Source organism: Eretmochelys imbricata, chromosome 1, assembly GCF_965152235.1.
Source record: "Eretmochelys imbricata isolate rEreImb1 chromosome 1, rEreImb1.hap1, whole genome shotgun sequence".
Lineage (NCBI taxonomy): Eukaryota > Metazoa > Chordata > Testudines > Cheloniidae > Eretmochelys > Eretmochelys imbricata.
The window spans coordinates 232,916,063-232,936,125 of NC_135572.1; the positions used below are offsets into that span (position 1 = coordinate 232,916,063).

At 43.1% G+C, this 20,063-nt stretch overlaps 1 protein-coding gene across 2 annotated transcripts in view; it reads right to left on the reverse strand.

The window, feature by feature from the left end:
• ETV6 (ETS variant transcription factor 6) overlaps positions 1-18,180 on the reverse strand; it is a 161,361-nt gene extending 143,181 nt beyond the window's left edge. For both annotated transcript variants that reach the window (XM_077825415.1, XM_077825407.1), the window contains exon 1: positions 17,794-18,180. In XM_077825415.1, coding sequence (XP_077681541.1) covers positions 17,794-17,826 — 33 coding nt within the window. In that variant the 5' untranslated portion in view covers positions 17,827-18,180. The remainder of the gene's footprint in view (positions 1-17,793) is intronic.
• Positions 18,181-20,063: the final 1,883 nt, after the last annotated feature.

Genomic DNA, 20,063 nt, shown 5'->3' on the forward strand with positions numbered 1-20,063 from the left:
ATTTGCCCTTTTGGCAGCTCACCTTTCAGTTTCAATTGCCTGCCATCTGCATTTAAACAAAGCAAGTGTGAGCAGATAGGTGCTTCACACGCATAGAAGCAAAGCTTCATATACACTGGGTTCTTTGAACGCTGACTGGTAATGCGTGATGGAGAGAAAACTCTTGGTGGTTTCAGCCTGGCTATCTCCTTAACTGGTCTACTTGGAAAAATAAATCTCATTAACCCAACAAACACTATTCCCTTTTTCATGGCCCTGACTATTGGCAACCTGTGCACTGAAGCCAAGGATTGCATGGGCATAGAGTTGGAACCACCAAATTTAGTCAGGGGCCCTCCAGGCCACAGTCAAGGCATGCTGATGGGGTAATATGGGAAAGCCTGAACTGACACCTCCACTGTAATACCTGCTCATTGCAGTTATTCAACAGTGCTAAAATCAAGTACCATGCCAGAATACAGCAATGCTCTATCTCGCTGATAGCAGGCAGGTTTCCCCAGGGAGGTGTTTAGAATGTAAAATAAATGCAGGATGTGTGTCTTTGTAATACTACACTGGGGGACATTCCATCCTGAAGCCTGCCAGTCTCTTATGGTTTGCAACGCAGTTGAGCCAAGCAGCCCCGATCCCTATTGTACTAGGCACTGTACACACATAATTGAAGAGAGGCCCTGTCCCAAAGAGCTTACATTCTAAGGACCTGAAGCATGAAAGCTCTTGTAATTTTTTTTATCCAGAAGTGTGAAATGCCAAGGAGATCTTCTGAGTAACACAGAAGATCACAAAATCCTGGGCATAGCACAGCTCTGTGGCTCAATGGGCTTTTTGCAGGCAATTCAGGCCAACAATCCATGGCAGTAAATTTACTGCCATGGTTGAATAAGGGTGAATTCACACATTGTTGCATGGGGCTGTATTGACAGGTCTCTTAACAGCTAACAGGAGGTATGTGGCTGAAAACGGCACATGGCACTTGAATTCTTTAAGGGTCTGATTATTTTTCATGCTCTTCACCAGCCAGATCTGGAGAAAATCTGAAGAGAGACTAAGGTAATTAGAAACAGAACAGATCAAAGCATTTTACACCAAAGGAGGTCAGGGTCAAGAAGCAGAGTCAGGAACAGGAAAGCCCCTATACATTTTCTGAACAGTTGGGATAAGGGTCATCATAAAGGCCCAAACATTTCTAAAAAAATTATTTCTCCTCAAATTTACACTGTCAGGTTTCCACTGCTGAGGAAAACAACAAAAAATGAGAGCAAGAAATAGATCAAAAGGTTTGGTCCATATTGGTCACCTTCTAAATGACCATTTCTTATAGAATATTGTTCTCTTTTTCAATGATATTTCTAGGGAGTCCATTACTTTAGTATGTGAGCTCTATATGAACTCATTAAGCTTTGCATCGAGGTGTCCACAGTGGACTCAACAACTTGAATTTGCCTTCCTAGCCAACTCCTCTTCCCTTCCTTATATATCACTCTCCCTCTGCCATACCCATTAATTTCTTCATTCCATTCACTCACAGTCCTTTGGGTTTCCCCCCTCTTGCTTCTTTTGTCCTCCTCCCTACCCCTCCCGCTTAACCTACCACAATCCCATTCTCACGTGTGGCTCAGGACAGGTAAAAAGATGTACAGGCACCAGATCCCTATTTGGGTCAGTAGCCATCTATGTATGGAGCTGAGCAGCCTATGGGCTCACCATTTGTAACAATATCTGGAGTTTCAGACTAAATATGGATTTGACTGCATGTGGGGAAGGGTGGGTTGTGTGGAGGTGCTGACTGGGAGGTTCTATGGAGGTCGGGGGGGCAACATTATGGGGTTATTTAACAAGGTGGCTTGACATACCAGGGCTTGGACTCAGTGATCCAGGAAGAACCTTCCAGTCCTATATCCTGTGCTCCTATTACATGACAGTCCTTGAAATGCATGTATGTTCACCCAACCCCCGCTCAATTTCACCAGCTCAGCTAGTGACCAATTGCCACTTCTTCAGGTGACCAATCTGTTGGGGCTTGCAAAAACCAGGACAGGACACTTCTGTAAAACTGACAGGGGTGAGCTCTGAAAACCAGAACTTCCCCAGTTTTCAGGGATACATGATTACCTAATCTCGTTCAAAAGCATGGAGGGTGAATCAATTAATTTTTGAGGCGGGTGGGGCAAAAGTCAGTAATACCGGGGTGTTGGTGACAATGTTGTACTGACCTGTCAAAAATGCTAGGGCTGGCCCTGTTCTGGCTTGTAGATTTTACATGCACAGCAACCAAAATGGATCTTCCCCCCTTTCCCCACGCCCCCTCCCCCCAGGTTTCAAGCAGCCTCCCTTCCGAATGTCCCCGCAATCTTCTTTTAAATATATGAATAAAAATTCTATTTCTATGCTCAGCTTTAAACATGCATTGGAAGCCAAACCCTGCCCTGGGCAACCCATTGACTTCAGTCTACGGGTGTACCTACACTCCAGTACAATACCTGCCGCACAATCACGGCTGGCCTGGGTCAGCTGACTTGGCCTCGGGCTCTGGAGCTAAAAATTTCAGTGTAGATGTTCAGGCTTAGGGTGGATCCAGGCTCTGAGACCCCACGAGAGGGGAGGGGTGGGCGGTGGGTTCAGAGCCTGGGTTCCAACCCAAGCCTGAACATCTACACTGAAATTTTTAGCCCCACAGCCTGAGCCCGAGTCACCTGACCTGGGCTCTGAGACTTGGTGCTATCAGCTATTTTTATTGCAGTGTAGACATACCCAATGTGTAAGTCAGGGCAGGATCTGACTCTGGGTGAGGAGGGTTTTCTCTCTTTGCACAATATGGACAACATCCCAACAGAAAGATTGTCTGGTTGATGTTCTCATTCGTTATGTCATAGACCCACCTCTCCTCCCGTTCACTATTGAATAATCCTTGTGTCATCCACAACAATTGCTTACATGGTAAATTAAAATTAGGAAAAGCTTCTTTAAACTAGCAATGGGAGACAAATAAGAGAGCCAGCACCACATGACCAATCAAGCATCCACAGACAAACAAACAGTCTGTAGATCATTGTTGTACCCTAAAAGGAAACAATCTGCCTCCTGTTTGAATATTTTCACCTCATGATATCATTTAAACTAAAAAAAAAAAAAATGTTGATGGACTCTGAGGTACCTAGGGGGATAATTAACAATACATCCCCTATTTCACAAGGGTGTAGTGACAATAAATACATTAAAAGAATGTTGGGTGCTGAGATACTGTGGAAATGGGGACTTTTAGTATTCCACAGTAGGACAACTACTTGAGGTCTACTCTGCAAAGCAGGTGGTGGTGGGTGAGTAGCAGAGGAGGAAACCCAAATGATCCCAGACAGGATGAGAGGGCTGTTAGTTTGTTCATTGCTGCAGCTGGCACTATCAATAATATACTTAATGGCATAGTTGGAAAAGCATAGATGGTCTCTGAACCAGTGAAAATCAGCAGGTTTGGAGGCCAGTGAACTAATGCCTTATCTCTCTGTTACCACCACTTCCCTCAGACTATCATAAATAGCAAAGGCCCCACCTTTCTCCCTCTGGTGTCTAAGGGAGAACTCCAATGTCTATTTCAGAGAGACGATTCATTTAGCATGTGCATCTTCAGCTCTGGTAGATTTTATCTATTATCTGGGATGCATTATAGGATGAAGACCTCCCATAGTGGTCAAGGTCTACTGAATAGTCCTAGCTCCCATAGGGAAAATAAGACTACACTCTTCTGAGTGATGAGATAACTGGTTCTGTGGATGAAGGGAAAGCAATGGACGTGTTATTCCTCGACTTTAGCAAAGCTTTTGACACGGTCTCCCACAGTATTCTTGTCAGCAAGTTAAAGAAGTATGGGCTGGATGGATGCACTACAAGGTGGGTAGAAAGTTGGCTAGATTGTCGGGCTCAACGTGTAGTGACCAATGGATCCATGTCTAGTTGGCAGCCGGTATCTAGCGGAGTGCCCCAAGGGTCGGTCCTGGGGCCGGTTTTGTTCAATATCTTCATTAATGATCTGGAGGATGGTGTGGATTGCACCCTCAGCAAGTTTGCGGATGACACTAAACTGGGAGGAGAGGTAGATACGCTGGAGGGTAGGGATAGGATACAGAGGGACCTAGACAAATTGGAGGATTGGGCCAAAAGAAATCTGATGAGGTTCAACAAGGACAAGTGCAGAGTCCTGCAATTAGGACGGAAGAATCCAATGCACCGCTACAAACTAGGGACCGAATGGCTAGGCAGCAGCTCTGCAGAGAAGGACCTAGGTGTGACAGTGGACGAGAAGCTGGATATGAGTCAACAGTGTGTCCTTGTTGCCAAGAAGACCAATGGCATTTTGGGGTGTATAAGTAGGGGCATTGCCAGCAGATCGAGGGACATGATCGTTCCCCTCTATTCGACATTGGTGAGGCCTCATCTGGAGTACTGTGTCCAGTTTTGGGCTCCACACTACAAGAAGGATGTGGAGAAATTTTAGAGAGTCCAGCAAAGAACAACAAAAATGATTAGGGGTCTGGAACACATGACTTATGAGGAGAGGCTGAGGAAACTGGGATTGTTTAGTCTACGGAAGAGAAAAATGAGGGGGGATTTGATAGCTGCTTTCAACTACCTGAAAGGTGGATCCAAAGAGGATGGATCTAGACTATTCTCAGGGATAGCAGATGACAGGACAAGGAGTAATGGTCTCAAGTTGCAGTGGGGGAGACTTAGGTTGGATATTACGAAAAACTTTTTCACTAGGAGGGTGGTGAAACACTGGAATGCGTTACCTAGGGAGGTGGTGGAATCCCCTTCCTTAGAAGTTTTTAAGGTTAGGCTTGACAAAGCCCTGGCTGGGATGATTTAGTTGGGATTGGTCCTGCTCTGGGCAGGGGGTTGGACTAGATGACCTCCAGAGATCCCTTCCAACTCTGATATTCTATGATTTTATTATCCTATTCTAGGTTATCCCCCCAGCCATGGTCAGTATTAGTTTATTATACATCTTAGAATTAATAATTTTTCTACCCACAGTAAGTATTCTGAAGAAAGGGCACTACTGGAGAAGCCCTCCTTTCTATGCCATGCTAGCCATTTTATGGGGACTGTTCAGGTAGCAGTTAAAAGATAGCCTGGCCCTTTTTCAAAATATTAGAGGTAACTTTTGACCAGTATTCTCTCTCCCAGTAAGACAGGTTCTCAGACCCAAGATAGCATCTGAGCTACGGCTGAACACGGACATTTGCTGTTTTGCCTACGGTCACTTCAGCACTGGTATTGGAGTTGTTGCACATTAAAAGGATGTAGCTAAGTAGAAAGTCCAGTGGTTAGGGCAGAACACCAGCCTAGGACTTGGAAGACCTGGGTTAAAGTCTCTGCATGAGCTCAGGCAAATCACTAAGGGTATGTCTACACAGCACCTAGACACCTGTGGCTGGCCCATGCCAGCCGACCCAGCTCCGGCTGTGGGGCTGTTTCAGTGGTGGGTAGGCTTCCAGGACCCTCCCACCTCACAGAGACCTAGAGCCTGGGTTCTAAGACAAGTCCAGAGGGTCTACACAGCAACGAAACAGCCCCACAGCCTGAGCCCGAGGCAGCTGGCACAGGCAGTTGTCTAGTTGCTGTGTCGACATACCCTTAGTCAAGCTGTTCCCCGTCTGTGAAAAGGGGTTAATAGCACTTCCCTACCCACCAGGGTGTTGTGATAATAAATACATGAAAAGATGGTGAGGTGCTCTGTTACTATGGTAATGGTGGCCGTATACGTACCTCATATAGAAAACAGGTTAACACTCTGTATCAAAGGTGCCTAGGTACAATCAAAGTCTATTCTTTTCTATCCATTAGAACTATACTAACTCATCTTGAACAAGGAGGCTTGTGCAAGGTCTAGGATAGTGCCCTAGACTGCATATCCAAATACTGTGGGTGCTGCTGAATCAGCAAAATGCCCCTTCCGTCAACTGACCGCATAACATCTGTGATGCTCAGTTTCTCTCTCTTGCCTCAGCCCAGCAGGGATGAGGCACAAGGTTCCCATGGCTGGGATTCAAAATAGGAATTGAGTATAAAGGATAAAATAAAGGGGGACAAAAGTGCTCTCGTTAACTTTTCACCATGGCAGGTCTGCCCAAAGGTCTCTGCAAATGGAGCAGTTGCTACTGAACAAGGCTGCTCAATTACCTCTTGCCACACATGGCCAGATGGTGAAAGCAGCAAATTCAGTGCCCGGCTCTGAAAGCACCAGTCAGGACACAACTGTATACTCCAGTTGAGAAGCTGCAAGACAGCTAGTGGATGATCACGGGGCTAATATTAAAGGGAGCATAACTGTGCATCAGTTCACTGCACACAGACTTTGGGGGGAGGGGAGTGCGGGGGAAAAGTAGCTAAAGGGAAAAAGAGCTACAACAAATACAATCTCCTCCATTTCTCAGACAGGTCATTTTCCGCTCCAGCTTTTGTCTTCCCATTTATCATGTACATAAGAGGACTAACACTGAAGAATTCAGGAACACATTTGAAATTAATAGCAATTGGAACTCAAAGGCCTTTGGAAAGGCATACTTCAACCCAGATATGGCTCCTAGAAGGGAACAATGCCTCTTCCTCAAAACCAGACAACTTCTGCTTTTTCAAAGGCTAGGCTGGAATTCCCCTTCCATGTATTCCCTGAAGGGTTTATTTTCACTCCCTTTCTTGAACCTGAAGAAGTACACCAACAAAACTAGCCTCCTTCTAGTCCATTGCCTAATAGACTACACTTCTTAAAATATTCAGATTCTCACTCAGAGCTCTTGCTAGTTACAAATAATGAGAGACCAAGAGGGCAGGCAGATGCTTGCTTGGGACCAAGATGGAGAGTTAAGTGTTGAGTAACAGTTTTAGTGAGATTACTCCTATGAGACCTCTGGACAAGCTTTTTAGTGTGTGGAATTTTCTCTTTTCTTCCCCCAAAAAGCTCATTCAGGACTGCATGAGCCATTATCTGAAATTTGGCTCCAGGTTGCAAGACGAATTCTGTAACTCACTTGCTGCTGATTAGTCTCAGTGCTGATGGGACCAACTGGTGGTTAAAGTAGACCAAACAGGAGAGGAAGTTCTCCATGTTCCCACCAAGGAGGAGGGTGAGCTGTAGGGGAGCTCGGCTCTGCCAAGCCAGTGACAGAAAGGGCAGCTCGCTGCCCGCTGTATCAGAGAAAGGGGAACTGTGCACCTTCTTCCCTTAGCCTCTGGAGCCTCCAAAGGGACAATTCCCTCCTAGGTGCTTCTGGAATCCTCTGCACACTTCCCCCTGTTTCTCCCATGCGTACCTGATGGACACATCTCAAGTTAGATTCCCCTGCATCTCCGAGGATAATGGTGCACATATGCTTGTACTAGCTCTTCGCTGAGTGCACTGCAAGACTTGGATGGTGAAAGTCTTTTCAGCTCCCAGACTTTTCAAATCGGGCCTGGATCAAGGAGTCAAATTACCCATGCATTTGAGAAGGTGAACCCTGACAGCGCTAATACAATGCAACATACAACATGTAACTCAGGCCATGTGCCATTAAATGTTTGAAAGTGGGTAACACTCTCTCCTGTCAGGCCCCTCCCACGCTTCTCCCTGGATCCTCTCCCAAAGGCTCCATTTGCTGAAGTGGGTTGATGGTGACACAACCACCTGTGTAGTCAAATGAGAAAAATATTGCTATACCTTTGGTCAGTCTTTCCTGAGTTCATAAGCACCCATCCCTGGGAGCTAGTACCCCAGCTGTCATCCCAGGACTAGAGAAAACAACTAGGGTCAAGCCCCTGCATGCCCTTCTCCCCTCCAGTAATAGCTAGCAGTCTCCCGTGGGGCTTAGATATCAGCTGTTTTCCTGGAGGAGATGAGGAGCAGCTTGAATTGTTAGTTGCTTCCCTGGAGGGGAGGAGCCTGCTGCTATTAAATGACTCTACCATTGGCCTCCATCATGGCTCCGACAAGTGTGCGCCACCCTCACCCCACACAGCATCTCCTGCTTCCCAATCCCCATCATCCACTCACCCACCCCCAATCCCTTGACAGTCCCCAAAGCCCTGGCTTCCTCACACAGAATGAGGCATTGGCAGCCACGTAAGCGAAGTAAAACTCAGCATTCAGCCCTGTGTGGGTTGAATCCCCTATCATGAAACAGGCTGGAGAGAACATGCTGCAGCATTTTCCTACCCGAATCAGAGAGAATAAAAAGGATCACTTCCTTCGCGGGGAGGATTCCTGACACAGATCTCGAATAAAATTCCTAAAAATCAGGAAGGGTTTCTCCATAATACCTCTCTGATACTGTGCAACTTCTACTGGAGGCTCTCAAAGCAATTTACATATTTTAATGACATGAGGCTCACAACACTCATGTGAGTAATCTAGGCCTCCCTTAAGTTGTCATCTTTTTACAGGAAGAAAAAGGCATGTGGCTTACAGATAATGGGCTAAAAGTAGCCCAGGGTATAACTCCACTGATTGGAGAATTTGGCATAGTTCCAGGGTTGCCAATTTATAGATTTCATCATGAATCTCATGATATCTAGTGCTTTTCCTAGAGCCCCAGATCCTGGAGTCATGTGATTAAAGAAGAATTTCAGCTTACACTTTTTTAATGGAAGTTTCCAGCACTCAGTTGCAGAGAACAGCTTCAAAGTGTGACCCTGGTGCACTTGAAGATCTCAGAAACCAGAAAGCAAATAAAAATAACCTACGTTTTACTATTTTTTTAAATCATGATTTTTAAGCAAGGCTCTTTATTTTTGAAGCCTGACTTACGACTTTTGAATGCTTGGGGTTGGTTTTATTGTAGTCCTGTAATATGGTTTGGTATCCTGTCCACACATAATACCTATCTATGTTACAATCCTGTCAGTACAGTGCAGTATTTTAACATGGCAATCCAAAACAGTAAGATGATAGGAGTTATGCCCCATTTAGCCAACCAATGCAGATTGGGCCAAATCAAGTTTCAGCTGAGTTTGGAAACTGTCCTTATTGAAAATCCTATATAATTTAATATAGATAAAATAATTTGTGTTCCATAGGAAGTATTCTTAAAACCTACAGTATTTAGTAGACAATGAGATTCTTTATATATCCATCTATAGCAGTAATATTTTTATTAAATTTTAATAGAATGGTCCAAACATCTACATATGGAAAATGATACCTTCTGAAGAAGTCCTATAGAAAAGTTATGTTCTAGCCTGGGTGCCATCCTAGGCTAGAATTTTATTTTATTTTTTAAGTACTCTGGGCCAGATTTTCAAAAAAGCCCATCTCCAATTTAGGTACCTAAGTGGCCAGATTTCCAAAAGGGCTGTGCACATCAGGTGTCAATGCCTTTTGAAAATCTGGCAATAGGTATCACAGTGAGAGCTGCTGACAATTTTTGAAAATACAGCCACTTATTTAGGTGCTTATAGGGTAGCTGAACAATTGTGAAAAAACTCATCACCCCAGTTGCCGGCACTGAGCACTTGGAAATCTGGCCCTGAGCTCTGTAGAAAATCTGGCCTAGTGTGGCTTCATGTTAATTAGCCAAATGAATTGGTTTAGAAATTTGAGCTGGACACACCTCTTCTTAGCATACGCTACAACTTTCTCTCTTTACTCTTACCTCCTCCTTCCTTTACTCCAGTTGTTAATCTCATCCAACTGCTGCTTCTTGTCATAGCCTAGACTGTGAGCAATTTGGGGTAGGGATTGTCTTCTCACTGTCTGTTTGCACAGCACCTAGCAAAATGCATCCTGATCCTTGATTGGTGCCCATGGGCATTATTGCAATACAAATAAGGAGTGTTTCCAACCTCTGCTTCTGGCCCAGGGTAGGTGCAGCCTAAAGCAAGCAATGTCTTGTAGGACCCCAGGGAAAAAAAAAATGGAGAAAGAAAACCAAATAATTTGGCTGAGGGAAAGGCGAATTAGAACTCTGGAAAACCCTAGAGAAAAACTACACTCACTAAATCCAACTACAAGATCCACTAAATAAACACCACAAGTCAACGGTGTGACAATCGGAAAGTATTTAAGCAGGGCCATTCTAATGCCTACTAGGTACAGGCTACCTCTCTAAGGCACACACCGTGGCACTCATCACAGCATTCCATGTGGCTTTATCCCATTTAAAGGGCCACCGACCTGCTTCTCATGTAGAAATCTTCAATATGACAAACATGTGATACCATTGTGAGCATCTCTGTTTCTCCCTCTTGCCCCTGATTTGACACATTTTCCTTACCATGGTAATACTTTCAACTGAGTAGCAAAGGAACAAAGCAGCAAAGGGATGTGACAAGGAATAATCTTTGGAAAATCATGTTTATGAAGAAACAGCTTTAGCTGTAGTACCCCAGGCAAAATGCCCCTTGGAGTACCATTATATTAGAAACATGCAATGTAGTTGTAGCCGTGTTGGTCCCAGGATATTAGAGAGATAAGGTGGGTGAGGTTTTCTCTTTTATTGGACCAACTTCGAGCTACGTTAGCTCAAAAGCTCATCTGTCTCACCAACAGAAGTTGGTCCAATAAAAGAGATTACCTCACCCACCTTGTCTATTATATTAGAAAAGCAGTAATAGCTACAGGTTGAAATGCAAAATCCATTATAAGCCCCTGTCCTATGATTGCTCATAACTTTCTCAAACAGATTCCATTAAGTCTGAAGTTTTCCATGGTGGTCTCCGCCCAGGGGTGACATTTCTGGAAAAATTTCAGTAAAATCTATTCAACCTTACTGAGCTCTGCATGTGATTACAGAAGGATGGGAGGAAAGGGAATTTAATTTCTTGCAAACATCACAATCATTTTAAGAGGTCTAGGACATTGTAAAATCAAGTGGAGAAGAGACACTCTCCCTAGAGGCCACATGAGGGAGAGGAATGGACACAAATCAGAGAGCTTCTTTGCCACTGGTTGTGTCTCAGTAAATGATCTGCCCTTACATGATGTATTGTAAATGGTATTTAGTTAAGCCTCAAAACATCTCCATGGAAGTGGGTATTATCCCCATTTCATGGAGGGGGGAAATGGAGGCACAGAGATGTCAAGGTCAACACTTCCAGAAGTGATCACTAATTTTGAATGGCTTAATTTTTGGGTACCCAGCTGGAGAAATAAATCTCAAATACCCCAAAACTGAGGCACCCAAAATCAGTGGCTACTTTTCTTTTTACTTGGGCACTGATGGCACCTCAATCTCTCCTGTTCTCTGCCTGTGGCATACAACAGTTTTGTTTTCTGAGGCCTGAAATGCTTTAGTTTAACCCAAGTTTTGCGCTCAGTACTGGGGTAATTAACATCCTGTGTTATACAGGAGGTCAGACTAGATGATCTATTGGTCCCTTCTGGCTTAAACTATTAACAAAATGGATTTTTAACCTCCTAGGAACCAGATTCTCAGCTAGGCAGAGTTGGCTCAGCTCTTCATCGAAATAGGCAGAGTGCCATGCAGTTTAGGTGAGTTTTTCATAGAAGACCATAGAAAACTGAAGCTCTCTTCAGTATAGGCATTAAAGAACCCCTAGTGCATTTTGTAAGAGATGGAGTTTACCGCAGTGTAACTGTAGATTTCATCTCTACTTATCACCATTCTTATTACCTATGCATTGTTTGGCTGCCTCCCACCTCCCAGAAGGCTTTGAGACACACGGTGCTATATAAATGTAAATTACCATTACAGTGACTTCTATGTAATTGGGATGGCTATTTGATTGTGTTGCCTCCCAGGAAACTCACTTAACCTATAAGGATATATAGTGAATAGTAACGACCAATGCATAATTGGGACAGTATTAGCAAAGTTTTGATTCATGAGGATTAATTTTGCTAGTGCTAATTAGTTAAGCGATTAATCGGGTGTTAAATATCTTTGCATTTCTAAAGTCTGGTCTCTTGTGGTTTGATCCTACATCCACTGATCTTAATGGGAGTTTTCTGATTGGCATCAAGGTGAGAACAATCAGCCCATTAATAAAGAAGTTTTCCAGTACAAATTAAGGGGTATATCTTCCCCAAGTAATGAGTCAGCTTTGGTTAAGGGTGGCAGGATTCTGCTGGCATCAACCTGAATAGTTCCAGGGTATGAAATTTACCAGGTTCCTCATTACACCAGGGAGAAAAAAATGGAAATTCCCTCAACAAAAAAAAAAAAAAAAGAAAAAAGCAATGATGAAATAGAAGTAAAGCACTGAAAAAGATATCTGGAAAAGCAAAGCTCAGGTAGACAGCTCAGCCTTTACGCTGGTCCCTTGTACTTAAAATTTAAAACACAGTCTCTCCTCTTATCATTATAAATTAGCTCCAGACCTAAAACAAGCATCTCCCAGGTGCAGCTCCACACCTATGAGGATCTGTATTGACATAAATGGGACTTCATTCAGGCATGAGAGCCATGTACAGTTCATTCCAGGATCAGGGCCTATATCAACCAACACAGTATACAACAGGGATCGGCAACCTTTGGCACGTGTCAGGGAAATCCACTGGCGGGCTGGGCCGGTTTGTTTACCTGCAGCATCCGCAGGTTCATCCGATCACAGCTCCCACTGGCTGCAGTTCGCGGTTCCAGGCCAATGGGGGCTGCGGGAAGCGGCGCGGGCTGAGGGATGTTCTGGCCGTTTTGTGCTGTTGAAAAGTTGTCAACCCTAGCCCTCTCCCACACTCCAAACCCCTCATCCCTAGCCCCACTCCAGAGCCTGCACCCCCAGTCAGAGCCCTCACCCCCTCCTACACCCCACCCCCCCGCCCCAGCCTGGTGAAAGTGAGTGAGGGTGGGAGAGAGCGAGTGATGGGGGGCAGGGAATGGAGCAAGCAGGGGAGGGGCCTTGGAGAAGGGGCAGGGCCTTGGGGCAGAGATGTTCAGTTTTGTGCAATTAGAAAGTTGGCAACCCTAGTCACACTTGTAGGTACCAGATGCTTTGGGACCAAAGTCTTGTTAAAAAGGGATGAAAAACAGTTTTGTGGATAAAGTAGGCAGAATCTCCAACCAAAGTGTTCAAAAATTGAGTCAGACTCCCAAAAATCATTAGATTGGCTTAAAATTCAGGATAGTTTATTTTTTAAATATATACATTAAATAAATAAATTAAATAATACATTCTGGGTTCTATTTACCTTCTGCTTTTTGATTCTTTCTGGTGCGCTCAGGTCATGTTTTTAGGATCTCATCCATAAACAGGAGAGCCTGAAACTTTCATTTAAAAAAAAAAAAAAGCTGATTCTCACAGAATCAAATAATTCCAGGAGCTAGGAATTTAAGTAAAACACCAGATATCACTAGATTCACAGTACAATTGCAAGAATTGGCAGCCCTACAAAAGAGGCTGCTCAGACATTTGATTTCTATTCCTGGCTCTGCAACAGATTTATGGTGTGGCCTTCCACAAGACACTTCTAATTTCAATACACCTCAGTTTCCCTATCTGCAGTAATACCTACCTACCTTAGGGACCAGGGGGTTGCAAGGGTTAACTTATTAATATACGTAGAGAGTTTCAAACTCTATATATAGGAAATGTAAAGGCAAAGTATTTTTACTAAAAATATGTGTTAGCTCAGAACACCTGGGAGTTAAGGTTGTCTCAGTTAAAGACAAGTATGTTTGTAAGGAAGAAATTATGTAGTTTTAAATTAATGAATGTACAAGATCAGCAAGTTGAATCTTTCTCATTTGTCTTTTTAGATTGATTCACAGCGAGTGACTAAGCACATTGGGCCATCTCAAGAGTTCAGAAGCTGAGATCATCTCAAATTTGAGATCATTGCAAGCTTTAGGCCAGTGGTTCCCAAAGCTGGTCTGCCGCTTGTTCAGGGTAAGCCCCTGGCACGCCGGACCAGTTTGTTTACCTGCCACGTCCGCAGGTTCGGCCAATCGCGGCTCCGACTGGCCGCAGTTCACCGCTCCAGGCCAATGGCCTGCACCGCTTCCCGCAGCCCCCATTGGCCTGGAGCGGCGAACCGCGGCCAGTGGGAGCCGCGATCGGCCAAACCTGCGGACGCGGCAGGTAAACAAACCGGTCCGGCGCACCAGGGGCTTTCCCTGAACAAGCGGCAGACCGGCTTTGGGAACCACTGCTTTAGGGCACTCAGTGTTAAACATTCATAACTTTAAAGGCCACTTAATCTTTAAAATCATAATCAAGGCAAGTCTGAATACTATGTGTTCTGTACTGTATCTTAATTATACTTTGCTCAAAGCACCTTACAAAGAAAAATATCATTATCCTCATTTTACAGAGGGGTAAGCTGAGGCACAGGGTGGTGGAGCGACTTTCCCAAGGTTACAGTAGTGAAGTCAGGTGAAGAAACACAGATCTCCTGATTCCCAGTCTTGATGTATAAATTGCAAATTTAAAATGATACAGAGAGACAAGATTTTTAAAGCAAAAACACAATAAACATGAAGGGTTCAACCTTAACTCTGTGTTTCCTGACTCCTGAAATCTTACTTTCTCAATGACATTGCTGACTTAGGCCCAGATCCTGCAAACTCTTATGTACATGCTCAGCTTGGTTGCCTTCCTACTCAGTCCGATGTTAATGGGACTACTCAATGTAGCATATTAAGCAAGCATTTGCAGGATCAGGGCCTTAGCATTCATTTTTTTTCCCCTCACAGAGAATGAATTTTTATAAATACACACACACTTGCAGCAAACCAAAAATGTATCAATATATAAGTATACACGTACACCCCCAAATAGCCATTTGACAGAGATATTACTGTGAATTTGTATTGATTGAGAGCAGCCAAGCATACACTGGAAACCAGAACTTCATCCCCAGAAGTCCTTCCTAAATCTTCTTATAGTGCTTTTCTGGTGAGGTAAGATGTCTCAGCTACAAACAAAGCACTTTCCTTCACTCCCTTCATTCTGGCTGTCCATGGTTCACCACACTAGTTGCTGTGGAATTTATTGCACGCTGACTTGCTCCTTGTTGGGGGAGGGAAAAGCCCTAACAAAATACTTATATCTATAAACAACACTGCTTCCAGTTCATAGGTTCCTAACGAAATACCTTTGCCAGGCAGACAATTCAACATTGAAACATTTGCTGTTTACAGCGGCAAGGTACAAGACAGTGTTGCGGCAGACATGTAATACAAAGTAATGCTTGATTATATGCTCCTGAGTAAAAACTCCACACTGCAACCTGGCATGGGGCTATAGTGAAATAATGGATCACACTGGAATGGTTACACCATCATTTAGAGATGTTCTTTGGATTCCAGTTACTGACCTACAATTAACTTTGAATCTATTCTGAATGAAACAAATGTCCCAAAGACAGTGACAGGAAACAATCAAATGAAGAGAAAAATTACCCAGACTGGTTTGACTTTTAAAGGGATATCATCTATTTGACATTCACATTTCTGTTTGAAAAGTTACTCTTCGGTACTTAAGAGGAACAACTAAAAAGTATTATAGCTGAGAAGTCAGACAAAAAAAATCTTCTTTTCCCTTCATTTTGTTTACTGTGTGCATGTGACAGCATTGTGTGTATAGTTGGACTTCGGGCTTCCCCTCTAGAGTAACCAGTTTCTCTCTTGCTAATGAGATCCTCGTCAGTGTCAATGCGAGAGCAAAAAAACACTCATAAAAATCTTAAGGGTCTTTTTAAAAAAATCAGGCCATGGTATTTAAAGAGGCTTTTAAAAATTGGTCAGTTTTAAAAAAAAATCAATTTGATGACATCCCTTTAAGCATAACAAAACACTTCCATATTTTCACTATTAGTAGGAAGGAGTAGGAAATACACAAGTAATATGTGGGGGACCCCTTATAAGATCGCTCCATAATGTTTTGTGTTAAATATTGTGGGGGACCAAGTGGGCTGTATCGTAAATCAAGGAGACATTTGTCCCTGACTTATGTGGGAGCATGACCAAGCCTCATTTATCTGCAAGATGCCCCATTTCTAACACAAAGTAATGAGCTACTGAGCAGCACTATTGTTTTTGGTATAGTAGTCTGTGATCTCATCTCCGGTAAGCATATATAATGTTTTTATGGGATTTGTTAGAAAAAATCAATGAGTTAGTTAGTAGTACAGATTTTCCCTGTATCAAAATGTTTTGCCGTACAATTAAAACACACAATACCCTATTATCTAGTTTGCCTATCCATGTTATGAAAAGTCAAATAAACTACATTCTTTATGCCACAGGACTTCAAAGGACACTGTGATGAAATTAGTTTACTCAGAAAGAGAAATTAGCCCAGGAGTTTTCAAATTCTAGTTATATTGCACAGAATACAAGACTATAATCAGAAATGTGCAAACATACAGGACAAAAAGGGTTCTACCGTTTTCAGTAGGATAAATAACTTTTTATTGCTGGCAGTTCCGCCTTTAAAATGCTATGGCAATAGTTTCTTTCTACCCATAGACTATCATAAAATGTTTCTGAACGGTAACAGTTATCAACACATTCCTATCCAGCTTGTGAGTGAAATAAAATGATTCCTTAAGAAAAAAAGTTATTAAACCATAAATGGGGGGAGAGGTAATTAAACAGATATCATTATCTATATGGATCCGCTGGATAGGAAAGTTCTGGACAAGAGATGAAACTTTATTTTTTCCACTCTCAGCTTTATACTGCCGCCACTTAAAATGGGAAACTTCACCATGTAGCATGTTCAATGGGCCAAGTCACAAAGAAACCCACTCCTCAGGCTCCTCACAAGGCAAAGAGTGTGCGGCACTCTGCTCTCACAACACTGCCCTACATGTTCATAGATGAGAGCCACAAATAAATGGATTCAAAAACAGCACCAGCCCACCGCTTGTGGAAATACAAATACTGCGTCCCTTCCACCCCAGCAAACTTCCTACAAACTTTAGAGCAGCAACAACAACAAAACCCAGGATCTCCAAACTGGAAGGGGCCAGGTACCAGGTATTAATTTAAACCATCCACCAGCAACGAAAATCACGCCTCCAACACTGAACTACTTCTACACTGGGTTTGTGTGTTTTTCTCCACTGTAGTCACAAATACAGAAAGGCATCCCTGACTGCCAAAGTGCCGTGCTAGTCGTCCCCCCCTTTGTGCCGTGGAAATCAAGATAGTTTGAGACTTGCTTATAGTTGTCAAGATGCCGTGCACGCCTGGCGACATAAATAAATAAATAAATAACCCCTCACCGATCATCTTTGAAAATAAATAAATAAATAACAATGATGATTTTAAAAAGCAGATACATTTTGTACACTGTGAAGATGCCATATGTAGGGCGTTTGCATATCAAACACTAATGAAAGCGCAACGCGTTCAAATTTGTGGTAAGTTATTATAGTCTAAGAAAACAGGTCTTTCCTGATCAAGCTAAACGATCATTTTCATAAAGCAAATGTTTCTATTTACATTTCTGCAGGAGACCTTTCTTCTTCCCCTCTCTCCCTCCCTCCTAAAAGCACAAAAAGTTCACATTCACTCTTCGTGTTCATGGACAAATAGACATCAGGTTTAACCAGTAATCACTGAGTATTTACTGCCAAAACTCAACCAACAAACAAACAAAACAAGCTGGACTTTCCCGGCTCGCTCATGACAAGGATTTCATTGTATATTTAAAGAAGAAGAAAAGGAAATAGATAGCAAGGTTAAAACTAAAAGGTAACGCACAACAGCAAAAACAAGCTGCATCTTTTCCCCCAAACCCCGTTCACGCACCCCTCCCGAAAGAGAGATCAGTTAGAAATATAATGCCGACAATCTTCCACGCTGCAAACATTGTCTGGATCTAGGCAGGTTTCAAAATGGGAAAATGGGTTTTTACCTTGATGCAACACTGAGCAGGAGCCTCAGACATGTCTCACAGAAAGGGGGGGGAAGGAGAGAGAGAGATCAGGAAGTTCTCCGTTTTTTTCCACTTTCCTTTCCTCTCCCTAACCCAGAAATCCTTCACAGACAGACGTAATCATTTAAGGAGAAGTTACTCCAACCATCTTTCCAAATAACCCCAAAGATCCTGCAGATCTGCCCCTAGGAGAGGCAGCCTGCATAGTTTTGTTGTGATGTTTGGTTGCTGGTTTTTTTTATCCTTTGAAGGAAGGGGTGAATATGTTTGATTTAATTTGCCGGTGTTATGCTTTGAGATCTGAAGGGTGAGGCTGGTTTTCTCGCTCTCTCCCCCTCTCCGTGAATGTTTTCCTTCCTGGAAGAGAGAAACTGAAAGACAGAACTGAGAGAAAGCTCTTTGCTCATTGATCTTGAGAGTTTCAGGGCTGAAACTGACGTGAATTCCCAGCACTGAGCTCTGCCTCTTAAAGGAACCCTGCCACCAGGAAATAAAAGCTCATGTTACCGTCAGGCAACAGGGAAATAAATGCAGGGCATGGTAGGGGGAGAAAGAGAAGGGGAATCTGCTGACACAAAAGGGTGTCCAAATTGATGGTGAAACTAGAGAAGGGAGGGGGAGTTTAATAGTTATGTTCTCAAACCTGGTGCAGACAAAACAAACAAACCAGGAAACAAGAAAATGGGATAATAGAAGAAGGAAAGAAACAGATTGTTTTTATTGACAGCTCATTGCTCGAAGATCTGTTAAAATTTAAACGCAGAAACATCTGCGTGGAAATATTACCTCGATCTTTGCTCCAATAACGGCAGAATTGCGAATAACCCTCCCCAACCCCCTCAAAAATTACACACCATTAACAATGGTAACGTGTGTGTAAGGGGAGAGGAGAGCTAAAGAAGAAAATGGAACACAACGTGAGGATCAAAATGATTTGAGGAAATAAAACAATAGGCTTTGTTCTGCTTGCCGAACGTTGCCTCTTTAAGAAAATCTACCAGGAAATGGGAGCTCGAGTTACAAACTGCACACAGGGAAATCTGGGCAGAGAGGTACACACAGGAGACAAAAGCATGAAGGGGCAGTGAAAAGACAGAGGGGATAAGACGAGAAAAGAATCCTTTAGCCAAAAAGCCAGAGGGGTAAAGAAGAGGGGGGATTATGCAGTAAATCATAGGTGGAAAAGTTCGTTACCAGAGAATATGTATTTAGCATAAAAAAAGAATGGATAGTAACACTTCCCCTTCCCAAAGGAGATAACTAAACTGCCTTTGGCATAGGTTAGGTTTCAGGGCTGTTCATTTTAAACAATCCGCCGCTGGCTTACAAGTGAGTCTTTAAATGAAGCGTAAAGGCAATACAAGATGTTAAAATAAATGGTTTCCATTTGATTGCAAAATCAAAGATTAAGAGAACAGGGAGGAGGGGAAGGGTTTAGTTTTGTCCTCAACTCACCAGGACTAGTCTGATAGTCAAAGCCCTATGCCCAGCCCATTGGGAAAATGGGGGTCTGGTATCTCAGGCAAGGATTTTTTTGTCCTTGTTGTTTACTTTTTATTGTTTTTTAAACTGCATTGGCAGGGAAATGGGTTAGATTAGGGACTGGGTCTCTTCCATTCTATATGTTATTAACTGGCCATACATCTATAAAAGTAGGTTATATTGCATTGTATCTGACTTCCTTGGGCTATAACTCTATCTACATCATGACAGGTTTCAGAGTAACAGCCGTGTTAGTCTGTATTCGCAAAAAGAAAAGGAGTACTTGTGGCACCTTAGAGACTAACCAATTTATTTGAGCATAAGCTTTCGTGAGCTACAGCTCACTTCATCGGATGCATAAAGTGGAAAATACAGTTGTTGTATGTACATACTGTCTGTCTGTCCAGCTATTTATCTAGTGCAGTATTGCCCACTCCTGATATTGCGGTAGTTTTCTTAAAGGACCAGGTCCTGGAGTCATATAATTGCATAAGAGTCTCAGCTTTCATTTTTAGGTTGCAAGACCTCATGCGTTTCAAGGAAAGAATGGCCCTTACAGGCTCACAAACCAGATATAAGGGCAAGTAAAGAGAACCCAACATTTTTAAATAGCATGATTTTTAAGCAAATGCCAACATCTGGGGGAGGGGGGGTTGATTCCTTATTTTTGAATGTTTGGTGTTGGACATGGGGCTGCCACCGTGTCCCTTTGGAGACTATTTCATGGTCTAACAGGTCGCATGGCAAGGAAGATATTTGGGCTACAT